The sequence below is a fragment of the Bos javanicus genome, chromosome 23 (genome assembly GCF_032452875.1).
Source record: "Bos javanicus breed banteng chromosome 23, ARS-OSU_banteng_1.0, whole genome shotgun sequence".
NCBI classification, from domain to species: Eukaryota; Metazoa; Chordata; class Mammalia; order Artiodactyla; family Bovidae; genus Bos; species Bos javanicus.
The window spans coordinates 9,513,150-9,531,181 of record NC_083890.1 but is presented as its reverse complement, the minus strand read 5'-3'; the positions used below and the strand labels follow the sequence as shown (position 1 = coordinate 9,531,181).

The following is an 18,032-nucleotide window of genomic DNA, read 5'->3' as shown; positions in this document are numbered from 1 at the left end:
ATTAGTAAATCTTGATTCTTTTTTTATGAAAAATGAAGATACATACAGGATCTGATCTCATGTTTTCTTCCCATGCCCCATTTACCACCACCAAATTACAAATCAGCATCTCTAAGTCAAAGCTCAGGGCGTGGGGGGACCTCGTACAGGGACACCAACCTTCAGGCTGCTGGGGATCTGAGATCTTGTGAGTTCAGCCTCTTCTCTTAGTAGGCCAGGACGCGGGGAGGGGGAGGGTACTCTGGGCAGAAGCCCCTCCCACAGTCCTGCCACCCTCGGGAGCCTGCAGGAGGTGGGGGTGAGGCTGAGCCTGGATTAGCTGGGGCCGGGGGCAGGGAAGCTTCTAGAGCTGCAGGGTGGCCAGAGAAGTGGGTGCAGCCAGGCGCGGGCACCATGCCTCTGCAGGACGACACCCTCCGAGAGGTGTGGGCCTCAGACAGGTCTGGAAAGCCCCCACTTCACCCTACCTGAAGCCTGGTGGGGGGCTCAGATGGAGGGTTTGGGGAGGGAGACAGGCTGATTCCTTTGCTACCCTCAGCGGACACGAGGAGGAAGGCCGGAGCCCCGAGGTCCAGCAGCGCACCAAGCAGGTAGGTCACCCGCACCAAGCAGGTAGGTCACCCGGCTTGGGGAGGAGACAGAGGGCCCCCCCACGCAGCACAGGGGATCTGGGAGCGAGCGGGGCAGCCTCTGGGGGTCCTTACTTCCCTGGAAGTTTGGGCTTTATTTTGTTCTTGCAGGAAAGGGGTGTTTGGGGGGGCATGGGGTGTCGTGAGGAGGAACCTGGACTTTGGGACATTGGAGGTGTCCATGAGACGTGGGAGGGAGTCATCCATCGTGCCCCAGGAAGGGGCAGAGTTCCCCTCCCAATAATCCGCGGTTATTTCTGGCAGCTCAAGGGATTAGAAGGGTGATGGGCAGCCCTCAGAGTCCCTCCGCCCCTTTCCTTCCTCTCCCTCCTCTTGACCCCCCACTCCGCAGCGACAGAAGTTGAGGAAGAAAAAGCCAGAAGCCCCAGAGGCTCCCTGCCCCACAGGATCCAAGCCCCGGAGACCTGGAGGTGGGCTGGGGGTGGGAGGGCGAGTCCCGGGGCACCCCCAGGATGAGGGTCCCGTGAGGGAAGGCCCGCAGGCGAAGAACGAAGGGGAGGTGGGTGAGCTGGGGGATAGGAAGAGCGAAAGGATGAATGAAAGCCGGGAGAGTGGTGTCCAAAGTGAAACAGAGCCCCGGGGAGCCCCCAGAGTGAGGAGCCTGAGGGGGCGCGGGCACCTTCTCAGGAAGAGGTGGGGGTCGCTCCTGACCCGCGCATCTCGGCTCAGCCGGGCGGAAGGGGAAGCCGCGGGAGGAGCCCGCGCAGGGACCGGCTGAGGCCCGGGCAGCGCCAACAGTCTACACCAAGTTCCTCAGGGACCCCGAGGCCAAGAAGCGCGACCCCCGGGAGACCTTCTTGGTAGCCCGCGCCCCAGACGCCCCGGACACGGAGGACGGTGAGCGAACCCCGAGGGAAGGGGGCGTCTGGAGACCAGCAGGGGAGCGGGCGACTGGAGAGGAGAGGTTGGACAGGAACAACAGAGGGAGAGAGGCAGACAGCTGGGGAAAACAGCGTCTGCATCCCTGGCCTTGGCTCTGAACTAGGAAACCCTTTATGCTCGTGTTCTTTTCCCCATTTTCCGGATGGGGAAACCGAGGCACAAAGGAGTGGTTAAGAGCTCTGCCTTAGACCAGGACTAGGGGCAAGGGGGAGCTCAGATGGGTCTGGTTGGGAGTTAGAAAGAGAGACAGACCAGGGTAGGGAGAAGCAGAGTGGGAGAAGCAGGCACGTGTCTCATTAGAAGGGATGGAAAAGGGGAAACTGAAAGATGCCAGGAGGGTGTGTGACAGCCAGAGAGAGAAGGGCCTGCAAAGAAGTGCATTTTCCCAGAATAGGATTGCCAAGCCCCCAGCGTAACCCCGACTCCAGCTCTCGTGTGACTTGCACGCTGTGGAAGACTTTGGGGTCACCGCATTCTTTGAGAATCTTCCTCCTGTTTCTGTTCCAGAAGGGAGCCTCCTACCCCTGGCTCCTTCACTGCCTCCCAGAAATCTGGAGAGACCCGCAGAGATTAGAGGACCCACCCCAACCCCCATATTGATGAATTTCTACCTACAGGGGATGAGGAGGAGGAAGAGGATGACCTGGAAGATGAAGACGAAGAGGAGGAAAAGAAAGAGAGAGTCCGCCTGCCTCCCAAGAAACCCCCCAAAGAGAAGGCTTCTACAGACATCAAGGAGAGGAAGACCAAGGCCCAGGGTCCAAAGGGTGGGTGTTGAGGGTCCAGAGGGGGCAGAAAGACACACAAAACTGGCCCCAGAGGGGCCTGGGGGTTCATGGATGTGCAGGGGTTGAGACATCAGAAAGCTACCAGGTGCCTGGACCCAAGTGTTCCATCCTTTGGTGATTTCTTCCCTCTGCATGCTGTATCGGAGAAGGCGATGGCACCCCACTCCAGTACTCTTGCCTGGAAAATCCCATGGACGGAGGAGCCTGGTAGGCTGCAGTCCATGGGGTCGCTGAGGGTTGGATACCACCGAGCAACTTCACTTTCACTTTCCTGCATTGGAGAAGGAAATGGCAACCCACTCCAGTGTTCTTGCCTGGAGAATCCCAGGGATGGGGGAGCCTAGTGGGCTGCCATCTATGGGGTTGCACAGAGTCAGACATGATTGAAGTGACTTAGCAGCAGCAGCATGCTGTATGCTAAGTCACTTCAGTCGTGTCCTACGCTTTACAACCCCATGGACTGTAGCGCGCCAGGCTCCTCTGTCCATGGGATTCTCCAGCCAAGAGTACTGGAGTGGGTTGCTGTGTCCTCCTCCAGGGGATCTTCCCAACCCAGGGATCCAACTCACCTCTCTTGTGTCTCTGCATTGGCAAGCGGGTTCTTTACCACTAGCACCACCTGGGAAACTTCTTCCCTCTAATGATCCTTAAATTAATATGTGCCCCCCGCCCCGCCACCATCACCACCATCCTCCCAGCCCCCTGGTCAGGGTGTGCTGAGCCAGGGAGGGCAGAGGATTTTCATGTTCTTGGTGAGTTTTTAATTTTTTTTTAACTCAATATGAATTATATTTATAATTTTTACAAAAGTATCAAAGTGATTATAATAAAAATCAGTTAGTGAGTAAATACTGTGATGGCTTCCTGGCTGGGCACCTTGCCCTACGGGTGGGTGCTGGGGTCTGGTGTAAATGTAGACACATAGCTAGGACCTTGGGCCTCTCGAAGTGGGAGGACTATCTGTAGCTCTGACCAGAGAAGGTTTGGAGGATTTCTGATGGAGATGGGGTGGGTGGTGGGATTCAGAGTTTCCTTAGAAGGCCTAGCATTCATTCATTCACTACTTATTATACTCCTGGTGTTCATTCAGTTCTTTCTGGGCTCAGGGTTAAAAACAAGACAAGCAGAGGAGCTCTGAGCCTCCCAGGGGACTGAAGGGACAATGAGTGAGGTGGAGGGTGTGACTCGTCTTTGTCTAACCCCCACCCTCCATTTCCAGGAGATCTGGGAAGCCCTGGCCCCCCACTGAAACCTCTTCGAGTTAAGAAAAAGGAGGCTCCAGCGGGGGAAGGGACCAAGATAAGAAAGATGAAGAAGAAAGGTGAGCCTAGTCTCCGGAGGAGCAAGGGTCTCTGGGTGTGGGGCTGGTGGGGGTGGGGGTGTGACCTCTTCACTTCCACACCAGCAGGGTCTGGGGAGGCTGACAAGGACTGCTCTGTGAGCCCAGGCACAGTGAAGAAGACACCAGCAGCCATGTTTCTGGTTCCCGGGGAGTGCCCAGCGGAGAAAGCTCTGAAGAAGAAGGGTGGGTGGTGAGCTTTGGTGAGCTCTGGTGAGCTCTGGTTCCGGGATGTCCAGGGGCAGTCAGCTGTCAGTGTGGAGGGGCAGGTAAGGCAGAGGGGGTAAGGCGGAGGTTCTCAAGTTGGAAGACTTGGGGGCACCTTGACGCCCACTTTAATAAGCCGTGTGGCCTCAGGACAGGGTCTTCGCCTTTCTGAGGTTATTGCTTTCCGATAATAGTGAACTGGGGTCCAGGTGAGGTGTGGGTGTCCCTTGTAAACCGTGATGTGCCCATGCCAGGGTAAGGGTGCAAACAGGCTTCCCCCTCCACCCCCAGGAACTCCCAAAGGCTCCGAAGAGGAGAAGAAGGAGGAAGGGGAGGAGGACGATGAGGCGGCCGCTGCGATGACCAAGAACAGCAATCAGAAGGGCAAAGCCAAGGGAAAAGGCAAAAAGGTGGGAGCCTGGAAGGGAGAGGGCGAGGTCCCTGCTGGGAGCAGTGGCAGGGTTTGGGGGACCTGGGTGTGGGGCCTCGTGGGCTGGGGCAATGGAGTCCCTTGGGGTTAGAATTCTTAGCTCCCTCTTTGGTGATAGGGTACGAGGACAAAGGGAACCAGGTTTGTAGGAACAGAAGAGGCAGTTGCGGGGTCACCAGGCTGGGACTGGCCACCCGGGGGCCTTATGCTGTCTGCCCTGAGCCCTCCCCACTGCAGCCTAACCATCAGACACAGCCGGAGGTGCTTGCATGGCCCCGCCTGAAAGCACACACATTTTCTGTACCAGGAGGTGGAGCACAGTCAGACAGGCACAGGCGTACACACCCCTGGGCATAGGGACTGACTGACAGCCAGCTGACTGTGAGTTATTAAAATAGTTCTACCCTGCTGCTCTGAGACTGCTCAGAATGCTTCTTCCTCTCCCACCCAGGACCTCCCAACCTTCCAGCAACCTAACTATCCAGCGACCAGAGGGTTAACACTGGCTCTCAAGGGCCTCCAGGACCTTCCTCTACCATGTCCATTCTGATTGGGCAGTCTCCAGGGGCAGAGCATGTTGTTAAATATATTGAATGCTGCCCCTCCTCACAAACAGGACTCAGGTACCAACATGCACAGGCTGGAGTAAGCAAGAGAGAGGGGTCCAGCTGGAGAAGGTGATGAAAGCCTTTGAGAAATAGGCTTCCAGGAATGGAGAGATCACCCCGAGGGCAGGGCCTGGGGGGTGAGGGTGGGGTCTTAGCTTTGTGGGTTTATTCCTTTGTACACCGAGGGACTGATTCACATGGGCCGAGATCACCAGATACTGATGTATAAACTGAAAGCCCAGTTTATTATCTTCCAGAAAGAATATGCAGGCATGCAGAGCCTTTAATATAGTAGGCTCTTGAAATTCACCATGTAGAAATGTTTAAATGAGTTCCAGCTTTCTCCATACCGCATTCCAAACATAGTCCTGAGTTTCCCAAGATTCTTCTGCAGCAGCCTAGAGTGGAGAAGAGATGCCCACTCACCCAGAGCTTAAGGGCCCACTTCCCAACACCAGCCTCACTTCACACCCAGTGCAAACCTGTCTTCAGCAAAATGGGCAACCTCAGCCCACCAGGGCTTCTTGGTGGCTCCCAGAGAGCATTTACTCCTCAAATGCACATACCCAGGTGGCAGTCCCTTCTCTCCCCTGCTGAGAAAGTTGGGGTTAGAATCTTGGTTGCCCTTCATGTGAGGGACAGAACATACGAGCAAAGGGTACTAGCCTTGTAAGAACAGAGGGGCAATAATCAGGCCACCCTAGGGCCTAATGCAACCAAAGAGTTATTAAAAGTTTTCAATGAGCAAAATGAGCTCATTTATTCATTTGTTGTATTGCTATGTAACAAACCACCCCAAAACTTAAAACAACACTTCATCCTCTTAATTTCTGTGAGTCAGAAATCTAGGAACAGACTCACAGACTTAAGAGAACGAATTTACGGTGGCCAGGGGGCTAGATAGGCAGAAGGGATAGTTAGGAGGTTTGGAACGGATATGTACACACTGCTATATTTTAAATGGATAAGCAACAAGGATCTGCTGTCTAGCACAGGGAACTCTGTTCAATGTCATGTGGCAGCCTGGATGCGGGAGGAGTCTGGGGGAAAATGGATTCAGGTATAGGTATAGCTGCGTCCCTTCACTGTTCGCCTGAAACTATCATAATATTGTTAATCAGCTATACCCCAATACAAAACAAAAAGTTCAAAAAGAAAAGAAATCTAGGAGTAGTTTAGCAAGAGTAGTTCTGGCTCAGGGTGTCCCATGAATTTGCAGTTGAGATGTCAACTGGGGCTGCACCCATTCTCAAACCTTGACTGGAAATGGAGGATCTACTTCTAAATTGGTTTACTATCATGATTGTTGGCTGGAGGCCTCTCCAGAGGCCCCTTGAGTATCCTTATGATGTGGTAGCCAACTTGCCTTAAGAGTTCAAGAATGGCCCTAGAGACAGAGCAAGGCAGAAGCTGTAATATCTTTTATGACCTAGCTTTCAAAGTGACCGCCCATCACTTCAGCCTTATTCCATTGATCACAGAGACCAATGTGGGAGGGATCTACACTAGAGTATAAATACTATCTTGGAGATTGGCTGCTACATTCATTGGGTATTTACTTTCTGTTAAACTAACAGGTGGCGCTAGTGGTAAAGAACCCACCTGCCAATGCAGGAGATGCTGGAGACACAGGTTCAACCCCTGGGTCAGGAAAACCCCCTGGAGGTGGGAACAGCAACCCACTCTAGTATTCTTGCCTGGAGAATCCCATGGACAGAAGCCTGGTGGGCTGTGGTCCATGAAAGTGAAAGTGAAGTCGCTCAGTTGTGTCCGACTCTTTGCGACCCCGTGGACTGTAGCCCACCAGGCTTCTCCGTCCATGGGATTCTCCAGGCAAGAGTACTGGAGTGGGGTGCCATTTCCTTGTCACAAAAAGTCAGACACAACTGAAGTGACTTAGCACACCTGCACGCACATAGTAACAGTAGTAGCTAACACTTCTAACACCATGTGCCTAGAACACAGTAACCCAAATCTTCAGCCTCAGCTCAGTTCACTTCCTAAGAGCATCCATGTGATGGAAGGTCTTTTGACAGGCTGTGCATCTAACAGAAGACTGGGCAGCAGTCAACATCCAGCTACAGCTCTTACTAACTATGTGAATTTGGGCAAGTTATTAAGCCTTTCTGAGCCTCAGCTTCTTCACCTGTATAAAGAGACCAACCACCTCAGTAGCTATAGATAAGAAGAATGATAATATTCCAAAGAGGAACACTTGGAAAGTGCATAGAATAATTCCTGGCACATCGGTAGACTTACTATGAGTGTCTGTTAAATACATAAACTAAGGTCTGTCCCAGGTATCCACCCCCATCCTGCATACTTCTCAGGTGAACCGAACTGAGTCACGGCGACGTTAAAAATTAACAAACATCATAGACAGTTCTGGTGGAACCAGGATTTGAACCCAAGCTGTCTAGCCCCAGAGCCTTGGCTCTTAACCACAAGCTAAACAGAATCTTAATAAAGCACAAAGCTCCCCACAGCCTGGCGAGCTTCGGGGGAGGCTGAGGGGCCCAGGGCGACCCCTGGAGCAGCCTCTGTTTTCTCCCCCAAACAGAAAGCGGTGAGTTGCCCTGCCTGCCTCCGGGCTCCGGACCTTCTGCCGAGGGCTGGGGGAGATGGTGCTCTGGGGCTGACGCACCCTCTGCCCCGACTCAGAAGGAGGACAGGGCCCCATCCCCACCCGTGGAAGTGGACGAACCCCAGGAGTTCGTGCTTCGGCCTGCCCCCCAGGGCCGGACGGTCCGCTGCCGGCTGACCCGGGACAAGAAGGGCATGGATCGGGGCCTGTATCCCTCCTACTTCCTGCACCTGGACACTGAGAAGAAGGTGGGTTGGAGGAGGGAGGGAGAAGGGAGAGGGGAGGGGCCCGGACCCCAGTCGAGAGCCAGAATGGGGGTGGGAGCTGGGGGGCAAACGGGCCTTCCCCTCCCCGGTCCCCTCCTGCTCGCCTCTGTCTTCCAGCGCGTCTCCGCTGCCCCTCTCCCCAGGTGTTTCTCTTGGCCGGCAGGAAGCGGAAACGCAGCAAGACCGCCAACTACCTCATCTCTAGCGATCCCACCAATCTGTCCCGAGGAGGGGAGAATTTCATTGGGAAGCTGAGGTGGGGCTGCGGAGCTCGGGGGCCAGTCACCTCTGGCCCGCTGTGCAGAGTGCCCCACCTCAGACACTCTGGAATTGTCCCCCGGCCCCGGGCTTCTCTATATACATGGACACTTGTCCGCTTTGATGCATGTAGATCACTTGGGGATCTTCTTCAAATGGTTCAGTGAGGCGAGTCCTCTGGTGGTCTAGAGGTTAAGATTCTGGACTTTCACTGTGGTGGCCTGGATTCAATCCCTGGTCTGGGAAACTGAGATCTTGCAAGCCCCAGGGTGAGGCCAAAAAAAAAAGAAAATTGGGTTCAGAGGGTCTGGGCTGGGAGTGAGCTTCTGCATTTCTAAGACGCACTGGGGTGATGCCCATGCTGCTGGTTCTGGGACCTCACTCGGAGTAGGGCATAAAGTCCATGAAGCAGGGATTATGCCTGTCTTGTTCATGGTTGAATTCCTAGCACCTGGCACATAGTAGCTATTCAACAAACAGTTATTAACTGACCGAACGAAATAGTCAGCACCCACCCTGTGTTATGTCTCCCCATATAGCTCATCCAGTCCTCACCACAAATCTGAGAGATGAGGAGAAAGTGAGTCCCCAAGTCAGGCTTTATTTCTTTATGTCTTTACCAAGCACATATGTAAGGCCTACCTCTGTGTCAGAGGTATTTCTAGGTAACTTGCAAATATTAATCCATTCAATAATTTTATCAACCAAATTCATAGAAAATACTATTACCACGCCCATTTTACAGATGGGGAAGTTGAGGCTAAGAGTAAGTCACTTGCCTGGGGTCATACAGCTAGTAAGAGCTGAGGTTTGAAAGCTGCCCAGTCTCCCTGTAGATCCAGGTTTTAAAAAGACTTCATGCAGAAAGCCAGGGGCAGGGTCCTAAGACACACCCATGCTTGAGGCAGAAAGCTCTTAAGCTTGGCTGTGAGGAGGGGTCTGGAAGAAGGGGTGTGGAACCCCCTCAGCCCCGCCCCCAGCTCCACCCTGCTCGCAGGTCCAACCTCCTGGGGAACCGCTTTACTGTCTTTGACAACGGGCAGAATCCGCACCGCGGCGGTAGCACGGACGTGGGGAGCCTTCGGCAGGAGCTGGCGGCCGTGATCTACGTGAGAGCGCCTTCTGTCCCCGTATGCCCTAGGGCAGGCCCCTTCCCTCGCCGAGTGGTCTAATGCGCATCTCCCTCTCAGGAAACCAATGTGCTGGGCTTCCGAGGTCCCCGGCGCATGACGGTCATCATTCCTGGCATGAATTCCGACAACGAAAGGGTGCCCATTCGGCCTCGCAACGTGAGCCCCGCACCTCCCTGACACGCCTTTCCCTGTGGGTCTTGCTCCCTAGTTACCGGCTTGTAACCCACTTCCAGGAAGCCCTGTGGGGTGGGGAAGGGGTGTTCGGCCTACCCCATACCCAACCCGGAGCACACCCATTGCCCCGTCACAAATTCATTCTGGCAACTTGCACAATAGATTCAGTTTGGAGGGTTTTCATTGAACTCACTGAAACGAGCACAATAGGGTTGGTTAGTTGTGTTCGTGTGTTTTGTTTTTTTTTTAGTGTACATCAAAATCATTCATTCATATATTCATTCAACACACATACATTGAGTACCAAGTATTAGTCTAGGCAACTGCAGACATCAGTCAACAAAACGAAGATCTACCCTCATGAACCTGGCATTCTAGTGGAGGGAGACAGACGGTAGACAAAGTCTGTGATAAGTAAGTAAATTGTGTAGTGTGTTAGAAAGTGGTTTTTACTGTAGCGGCGGGGGGGGGGGGGGGGAAAAAGTTGAACAGGGAAAGGAGATGAGATGTGTGTGTGTAGGTGTGATTTAAATTCAGTGGTCAGAGTGGGCCTCACTGAGCAGATGAAATTTGAAGGAGGTGAGGAGCAACCCTGCAGATATCTGGGAAAAGATCATGCAGGCAGGGAGAAGAGCCAGTGCAAAGGCCCTGAGGCAGGAGAGTGCCTGCTGAGTTTGAGGAGCAGCAAGCTGGCCACGGTGGCTGGAGGAAGATGAGGTCAGAGAGGTGAGAGTGAGGGGCAGGTGAGCCTGTGTAGCTGGTTTTTACTCAGAGAAACAGGAACAGCAGGGCTTTGGGCAAAGGAGTGATACGATTTGACATATTTTAAAAAGCAAAGGCTGTTGTGTGTGTGTGTGTGTGTGTGTGTGTGTGTGAGTGAGATGTAGGGCAAGATGGAGAGCTGGCCCAGAGAGAGGGGGCCTCCTTCAGTGTGTCAGACCCATGCTTTGCCCCTCAGCACTGCAAGCTGAGTGAGCCCGGGATTTCAGAGACGGTTGACTGGCGTGTCTCATACTCACAGTGATGTCACTTTACTCATTTACAATGAAAAAGAATACTCCCATCAGCTGATCACACATCTTTCCCTGCTGGAAAGCCACAATGGAATAATCAGAGACCTGGCCAACCCATGGGGCACAAGCCCTGGGTGGCTCCTGTCTTTAGGAGCCTGTGTGTTCCACAACTGCTCCTCCCATCCTGGAATAGACACACAGATCCTCCAAAGGCGGTGCCTCCCTTGGGCTTAGTAGGAACTGACACCCAGAGCTGCTCTGAATTTCTTCATCATCACTTCATTCATTCTACAATCATTTATTAATGCCAGGTATTGAGGATGTAAAATCAATACAAGAGGTACCATCAAAACAATATCTGATATTTATTGAACATTTACTCTGTGTGAGGAACTGCTCAAAACAACACTTCATGCACTATTAATCATTTAATCTTCACAACACCCTGTTATGAGGGAAACTAAGGCACAGAGTTCAGTTCAGTTCACTTCAGTCACTCAGGCGTGTCCGACTCTTTGTGACCCCATGGACTGCAGCATGCCAGGCCTCCCTGTCCATCACCAGCTCCCAGAACCTGCTCAAACTCATGTCCATTGAGTCAGTGATGTCACCCAATCATCTCATCCCCTGTCATCTGTAAGGCATAGAGCCATTAGTCAAATACTGCGCCTGCTGTTAGGGTATCTAATTCTGTCCTGTCTGCACTGTTAGTGCAGTGGGAGAAATCATAAGAGCGAGGTGTTATGGAAATTCAGAGCTAAGACATTTAAGTCAGACTTGGGGTCACAAGGCTTCTTGGAGGACACAATCTTGAGTGGACTCATTCTAAGCCATGAACGTGAACAGGTGACAAAGAAACCAAGAAAAGAAATACATGTCTCATATAGACCCTGCTCCTTCCTTCCAGAAACTCTTCCAGGACATTTTAACTACTCTGTACCTATACATCTTTTGAAGCTCAACTGTGAGCTCCTTGTAAATCCTAGAATATCTGGTTCATCCTTGTGATAGATGCTAGCATGTGGCCTAAGACCCCTTGGGACCGATGGCACAGAGCCCCTCCTGTGCGGCAGATGCTACTTTTCACTTTCCAACTCTTCACTTTGGCGTCCTACAGCCGAGCCCATTCTCCCAGACGTACATCCTGGCCAGGTGGATGCCACAGACACTGTGGGTGTACTCAAAGAAACCCTGGCCACCATGGCCATTGACACCCAGGCTGCACACATATATAAAAGCACCACAGGTCCCCAGCCGCTGCCCCACCCCGTTAGTCCCAAGATATCTCAGCCAGCTCTCACTATCCTGCCCCTAATACTGCCCACCCCTCACACCCCAGGCCAGCGACGGGCTGCTGGTGCGCTGGCAGAACAAGACACTGGAGAGCCTCATCGAGCTGCACAATAAGCCCCCCATCTGGAACGAAGACAGTGGCTCCTACACCCTCAACTTCCAAGGCCGAGTCACCCAGGCCTCAGTCAAGAATTTCCAGATTGTCCACGCTGATGACCGTGAGTATCTGAGGACACAAGCCAGGCTGTTCCCTACCACCTCCAAGACCCCAAACCTCACTCAGGTCTTTCCCTCCCCTCTCCCCCTGCCATCTCCCTCTCTCTGTCTCACACACACACACACATGTGCGTGCTGGAGTGGAGCTGGCCTTTATCCCTGGAGCCAGAACATTCAGGAAGGTCACTCTCTCCTGTGGGGGCACTCACATTGTACCCCACAAAGAGCCTCAGATATTCCAAGCAGCTGTCTTCAGGTGCATTGTTTTCAGGGCCTCGTCCTAGCACTGACCAGAGCCTGGGCAGATGCTGGGCTGTTTTGGGTAAGACTGTGTTGAAGGGACAGTTATGCTGCTAGAGTTTAAAAAACACTGAAAGGGAGTTCCCAGGTGGTCCAGTGGTTAGGACTTGGTACTTTCACTGCCATGGCCTTGTCAGGGAAATAAGATACTGCAGTTCAGTTCAGTTGCTCAGTTGTGTCCAACTCTTTGCGACCCCATGAATCGCAGCACACCAGGCCTCCCTGTCCATCACCAACGCCCGGAGTTCACCCAGACTCATGTGCATCGAGTCGGTGATGCCATCCAGCCATCTCATCCTCTGCCGTCCCCTTCTCCTCCTGCCCCCAATCCCTCCCAGCATCAGAGTCTTTTCCAATGAGTCAACTCTTCGCATGAGGTGGCTAAAGTATTGGAGTTTCAGCCTCAGCATCAGTCCTTCCAATGAACACCCAGGGCTGATCTCCTTCAGAATGGACTGGTTGGATCTCCTTGCGGTCCAAGGGACTCTCAAGAGTCTTCTCCAACACCATAGTTCAAAAGCATCAATTCTTTGGTGCTCAGCTTTCTTCACAGTCCAACTCTCACATCCATACATGACCACTGAAAAAAGCATAGCCTTGACTAGATGGACCTTTGTTGGCAAAGTAATATCTCTGCTTTTTAATATGCTATCTAGGTTGGTCATAACTTTCCTTCCAAGGAGTGAGCGTCTTTTAATTTCATGGCTGCAATCACCATCTGCAGTGATTTTGGAGCCCCCCAAAATAAAGTCTGACACTGTTTCCCCATCTATTTCCCGTGAAGTGATGGGACCAGATGCCATGATCTTAGTTTTCTGAATATAGAGCTTTAAGCCAACTTTTTCACTCTCCTCTTTCACTTTCATCAAGAGGCTTTTTAGTTCCTTCACTTTCTGCCATAAGGGTGGTGTCATCTGCATATCTGAGGTTATTGATATTTCTCCCAGCAATCTTGATTCCAGCTTGTGCTTCTTCCAGCCCAGCGTTTCTCATGATGTACTCTGCATCATGTACTGAAAGTGGAACCTAAAAGCCACAAGGCTCTGCCAAAAGTAAAAGTTAAAAAAAACAAACTTATGGGCACTTCCCTGGTGGTCCTGTGGCTAAGACTCCATGCTCCCAGTGCGGGGGGCCCAGGTTCAGCCCCTGGTCAGGGTACTCGGTCCCACATGCAGCCACTAAGACTCAGCACAGCCAAATCAATAAAAATAAATATGAAAAACCCCCCAAAACTTATAGCCCAACCCCTATGTGGCCAGAGAGGATGCTGAGGCTCAGAGAGGGCAGTCCCTTACCCAAGTCTCTCAGCAACTGCAGGCATTACTTACCCTGGCCCTCAAATTTTATTTCAGAAACACACAGTGCTTTCTGTGGACCAGACAGTGTTCTCAGGACTTCACAGATACTGATTCATTAAGTCTTTTCAACAACCCTGTGAGGGCTGGTGTGCTGCAGTCTATGGAGTCACAAAGTATCAGACATGACTTAGCGACGGAACAGCATTTGGCAGATGAGAAAACCGAGGTGCAGAGAGGTTGAGTAACTTACAGCTTGTGAAGGCAGAGCTGGGGTTAGAACCCAGGTAGTCTGTCTCCAGTGCCCCACTCCTAACCCCATCAAGATGATTGTCTTTCAGGAGTAGGAAGTATAAGTCAAGCATTTCTATTCTCTTTCCAGTGAGGTCAAAGGCCTGCCATCGTAGAATTAGGGAAAAAAAGATATACTCAGAACACAAAAACATCCCGTTACAAGCCTGGGGAAGAGGTCCCCACTAGGTTGAAGGGATTTGGATACGGAGCAGTATCTCCTAGGGATTTTCCAGGTTCCCAGGATTGGTTAACATTGAACGAGCTCCCCACCCCCACTCCATCCTAGGGATGTGCCCCCAGTGTCATCTGTCCTGAAGTCTTAAAAACCCATCTCCAGATCACATTTCGGGTGGAGCCTGGTCTGCCTGGGTTGGGGGTATTTTTAGCAACATCCTGTCCCATGGATGCCGGGGGAAGTGTTGGGATGGGGGCTGGGAACCTGGGCCAGATATGAGGTAGGGGCTGAGTGAGGGCACTGGTTGAGGCCATGAGGCTGGTGGTCTCAGGACTTGGGGTCTGGGATGAGAAGAATGGGGTAAAATCGCTTTAGTTGGAAAGGAAGGATTCTAGGCATAAGCAAGTTTGACTGGTTACTACAATGCGGGCAGGTCATCTGCCTAGCCCTGGGCAGTAGAAGGTAAGGCAGGGTCCTTGCCCTCGGGGGCTTACAGTGGCGGGTACGGCGGTAGGCAGGCTTATTGGGTGAGATAAGAGGGTGCATGGATGGAGGGTGACTGACATGGTGGCTAAGGACTGGGATCCCAGTGCAAGGATGGGGGCCCTTCCCTCAATGATGAGGGCTTCGTCTGCCAGGACAGAGCCCGCGAGGTCTCAGGCCGCCCCCACCCGTGTCTGTGTCCATAGCCGACTACATCGTGCTGCAGTTTGGCCGCGTGGCCGAGGACGCCTTCACCCTAGACTACCGGTACCCGCTGTGCGCCCTGCAGGCGTTCGCCATCGCCCTCTCCAGTTTCGACGGGAAGCTGGCCTGCGAGTGATCCTAGTGATATCCCCAGCGCCCGCCCGCCAGGGCTGGGAAAAGGATTCACGTTGGAGGCTTACATGGTCCCTTCACCAGAGCCTCTCGATGAAGACTTCTTCCTTGGGGGGCTGACCCCTCACCGTCTCCGGGTGACCTTCATTCACTGCCCAGCCTGGCACGGTGGGGTGGGGGGAGGAGCTCAGACGGCGGTTCGGACGGAGATGAAGAACATCTGGAGTTGGAGCTGCACATCTGGTCGCGGAGCTAGGCTGCGCCGCTTCACCAACACCACCCCCGCCCCGCGCCCCAGTCACTTCCTGTCCAGGAGCAGTAGTCAGTGTTGTTTTAACCCCCTCTGGGACTGTACTAGGGCTCGGAGGAGCCGGCGGGGGCTCAGAGGAGGGGGCAGGTGATGGGGGACGGAGAGCCGGTACCCACACCCCCAATAAAGCCGCTTCCTAGGCCAGGACGGGCAGCGGTTCTTCAGCGCGTGCGGAGAACGAGGCGGCGGGAGGGGTCCGGGGGGCGGGCTGGAGGCCTCCGTTCCCCCACCCCCGTCCCGCTCGGGCCCCGAGGCGCTCCCGCGTCCCCTCCCACGCGCCCATCGCGGGTCCTACCGAAACTCGGCGGGCTCGCGGTGTCGAGACGCCCCCTGCGGGGGCCCCCGGGGAGCCGGGACGAGAGGGAGGGCCCCGGAGGTCCAGGAAGAGGGGGAAAGGGAGAAATTCGAGAAACAAGCCTCTCGGGGAGAACCAGACAAACCGGGTTCGGGCAGGGCGGGCGCAGCCTCTAGGGCGGGACCGGTTCTGGGGCCCCGGGAGTCGGGGGTGCGGGCCCCCGGGCCGGAGAGGACGCTCCGCCTCGGCCGCTCGGGACTGGGGGGGTGGAGAGTGAGGAGCCCCGAGGCCCGTGCGCCCCGAGGCTCCGCCGGGCTCCTAGTGACGCGGCACCCGCGCCAGGGCCCCGACGGGAGTCCTGCCCTCGAGGCGGGAGCTCCGCCCCCGGCCCCGCCCAGGCCGGAGCCCCAGATTCCGGCGGGGAACCGGGGAGGTGGGGGCGTAGCGCCCGGCGTTCCAGGCAGGTTAGGAGCGCCGCTCCGGGCGGGCGAGGAGCGAGGCGCCCGGGCGCGGAGAGGCCGGGCGGGCTGCCGCGGGGGTCCCGGAGCCCCGGGGTGGGCGGCCCGGTCGCCGGCGGGGGGCGGCCCCGCGCGGCCCCGCCCCTCGCGGCCGGTGCCCGCCCCGCTCCGCGCCCCGCCCCCTCCTTCCCCGCAGCCCCCACCCCCAGCCCCGGCTCCTCAACACAAACTTTCCGTGCGGCTCGCTCCCTCCTCCGCGCCCGGCGCCTCCCGCTCCGGCCCGGCTCATTCCGCACATTCCGGTCAGCCCCCTCCCCACGACCCCCCTCCCCCGGCCCCCCTCTTCGCTCCCTCGGGCCCGGCGGAGCCGCCCGGCCGGAGCGCCCCCGCGAGATCGGACCAGGTAAGCCGGGCGGACGCCGGGAGGAGGCCCCGCTGGGAGAGGTGGTGTGGTTGGTCGGTGCTTTGGGGGGTGGGGAGCAGTCAAGGGGGGGCTGGTTCCCAGAGCCATTGTCCAGCCTGAGCCTGAGCCCCGGATCTGGGTGCCGGGAAGTTTAGAGGAAAGGGGGAGAAGCTCTCCGGGAAGCCCCGCCCACCCTCCCACCAACCCCCCGCGACCCGGACGAGTTGTTCGGGGGGAGGTCGGGGAGCCGCGAGCCTGGCCCCGGTGCCAGCGCCTGTCCAGACGTCCGCATTTGGGGGTGTCGAGGTCGGGGTTCGGGGGCCCGCACAGTCTGGGGTTGGGGGGGCCTGCCACCGGGGAGCTCGTCCCCGCAGCGCCCAGCCCCGGGCCCCGCCGCCCTTTGGACTCCCGGCTGGCGCTCTCTCGGAGCCCGCCCGGCCCCAGCTCCACGCAGGCCTCGGGCCGGGCCTCCGGGCGCCCAGGCTGGCTCCCGCGCGCGGTGCCCGCAGCCGCGCCGGACTGTGGACGGTCTCTGGCAGCCAAGCTTCACGACCCCGGGCGTGTGCCCCCTGATGGGGCAGGGGCTTAAGTTGCCTTCATTTCTGCCGCCGGCGTCGGGGTGGAAGTTTCAGAGTTCCAGCCCTGAGCTCTGTGAGCCTGGTTCCGAAGGGGACTGGATTTGGGGCCTTGTCTTGGCCACACACTTCGTCAGAGCCCGTGTTTAGACTTTAGAGGACTTGAAGGCGGCTTGTCTCCTCTAACCCTAAGCCCCACCACACACTCACCACCCCCACCATTGTCTGTCATGCCCTCTACTCCTGCCTGGGGAAGGAGAGCTGGGAGCGCCTGTCTGCCTCTGTTTTCCAGCCTAGCGGGGCCCTGGGGCAGTGTCATTGAGACCAGACCCCACCGTGTCACCTTTCCGGGAGAGGGGCCCTCATCCAGGGCTGCGAGATTTTTTTTTTTTTTTCTGTGAACAAGGGGGATTGAGGCCTTGGGGTAGAGCTTCTCAGGGGAGGGAAGCCGTCCCTCACAGCTCCCTCTGTGTCTTTTCTCTCTCCAGGTAGAGGCAGAACCAGGTCAGGCCTGAACTTGTAGCCGAGTAGAGCAGGGGGTGGGGGTGGGGGCTGGACACAGCTCAGAGGGGCTGGTGCCCAGGGCGGCTCTGTGTATCCCACCTCCTGCAGCCCCAGAGCAGGGGGGCCAGGACACCTCGTTGGCCAGAATGCTGGGGGCAGCCTGGGGCAAGGAGGGAAATCTGAAGTTGCCAAAAGTTAGTTTTGGTGAGAAATGAGGTCTTCCTCCCACCCAGATTCTGGCAGCTCTTTTTCCCCATAGAGTTGCCACCACAGACCATGGTTCTGGGGTCTTCCTGGATCCCTGCTCACCCTGTGAGCAGGCGATGGACAGATGTCTTTTCTAGGACTAGGGTATATGATGAGGGGGGACTCATGGGACCCCAAATGCCCCCTCCTCAGAGAGAGGCTGGGATCCAATGGGAGTCTCAACCTCATGGGCCTTCCTCTACCATCACTCCCCGCCCCCCAGGGAGGGAACAGTAATTAATGCTAATTAGTGCATTTGGCTGAGTAGGATGGTCAGTGATGCCCAGGTCAGAGCTGTGTGTATGTGTGTGTCCTGGGCTCTGCTCCCACATTCACCCTCAGGTTTGCAGATCTTGGCACATTCTGAACAGCTGGGGAAATATTAAAATGAAAAGGAGACATCTCAAACAGAGGAGGCCAAGAACTTAAGAGATCTGGCCCCAGCTCGGCGGTGGGCCTCAGTTTCCCTGCTTGGAATCCAGGACTTCTCTGGTCCCTTTTCTCTGAGCTTCTCCAA

The 18,032-nt window shown here is 55.4% G+C and overlaps 2 protein-coding genes across 2 annotated transcripts in view; both read left to right on the top strand.

Annotated features, from left to right (window-relative positions):
* Positions 1-238: 238 nt before the first annotated feature.
* On the top strand, positions 239-15,519 carry TULP1 (TUB like protein 1). The gene is made up of 15 exons (XM_061397973.1): positions 239-440; positions 539-590; positions 982-1,060; positions 1,320-1,487; positions 2,150-2,299; positions 3,540-3,641; positions 3,729-3,845; positions 4,158-4,276; positions 7,465-7,470; positions 7,566-7,736; positions 7,898-8,010; positions 9,010-9,121; positions 9,203-9,301; positions 11,672-11,843; positions 14,595-15,519. The coding sequence occupies exons 1-15, from the start codon at positions 394-396 to the stop codon at positions 14,726-14,728; spliced, it is 1,641 nt and encodes a 546-aa protein (XP_061253957.1). The 5' UTR covers positions 239-393; the 3' UTR covers positions 14,729-15,519.
* Positions 14,793-18,032, top strand: part of TEAD3 (TEA domain transcription factor 3) — a 24,103-nt gene continuing 20,863 nt past the window's right edge. The window contains exons 1-2 of the mRNA XM_061399381.1: positions 14,793-14,861; positions 15,506-16,190. Coding sequence (XP_061255365.1) covers positions 14,793-14,861; positions 15,506-16,190 — 754 coding nt within the window. The remainder of the gene's footprint in view (positions 14,862-15,505; positions 16,191-18,032) is intronic.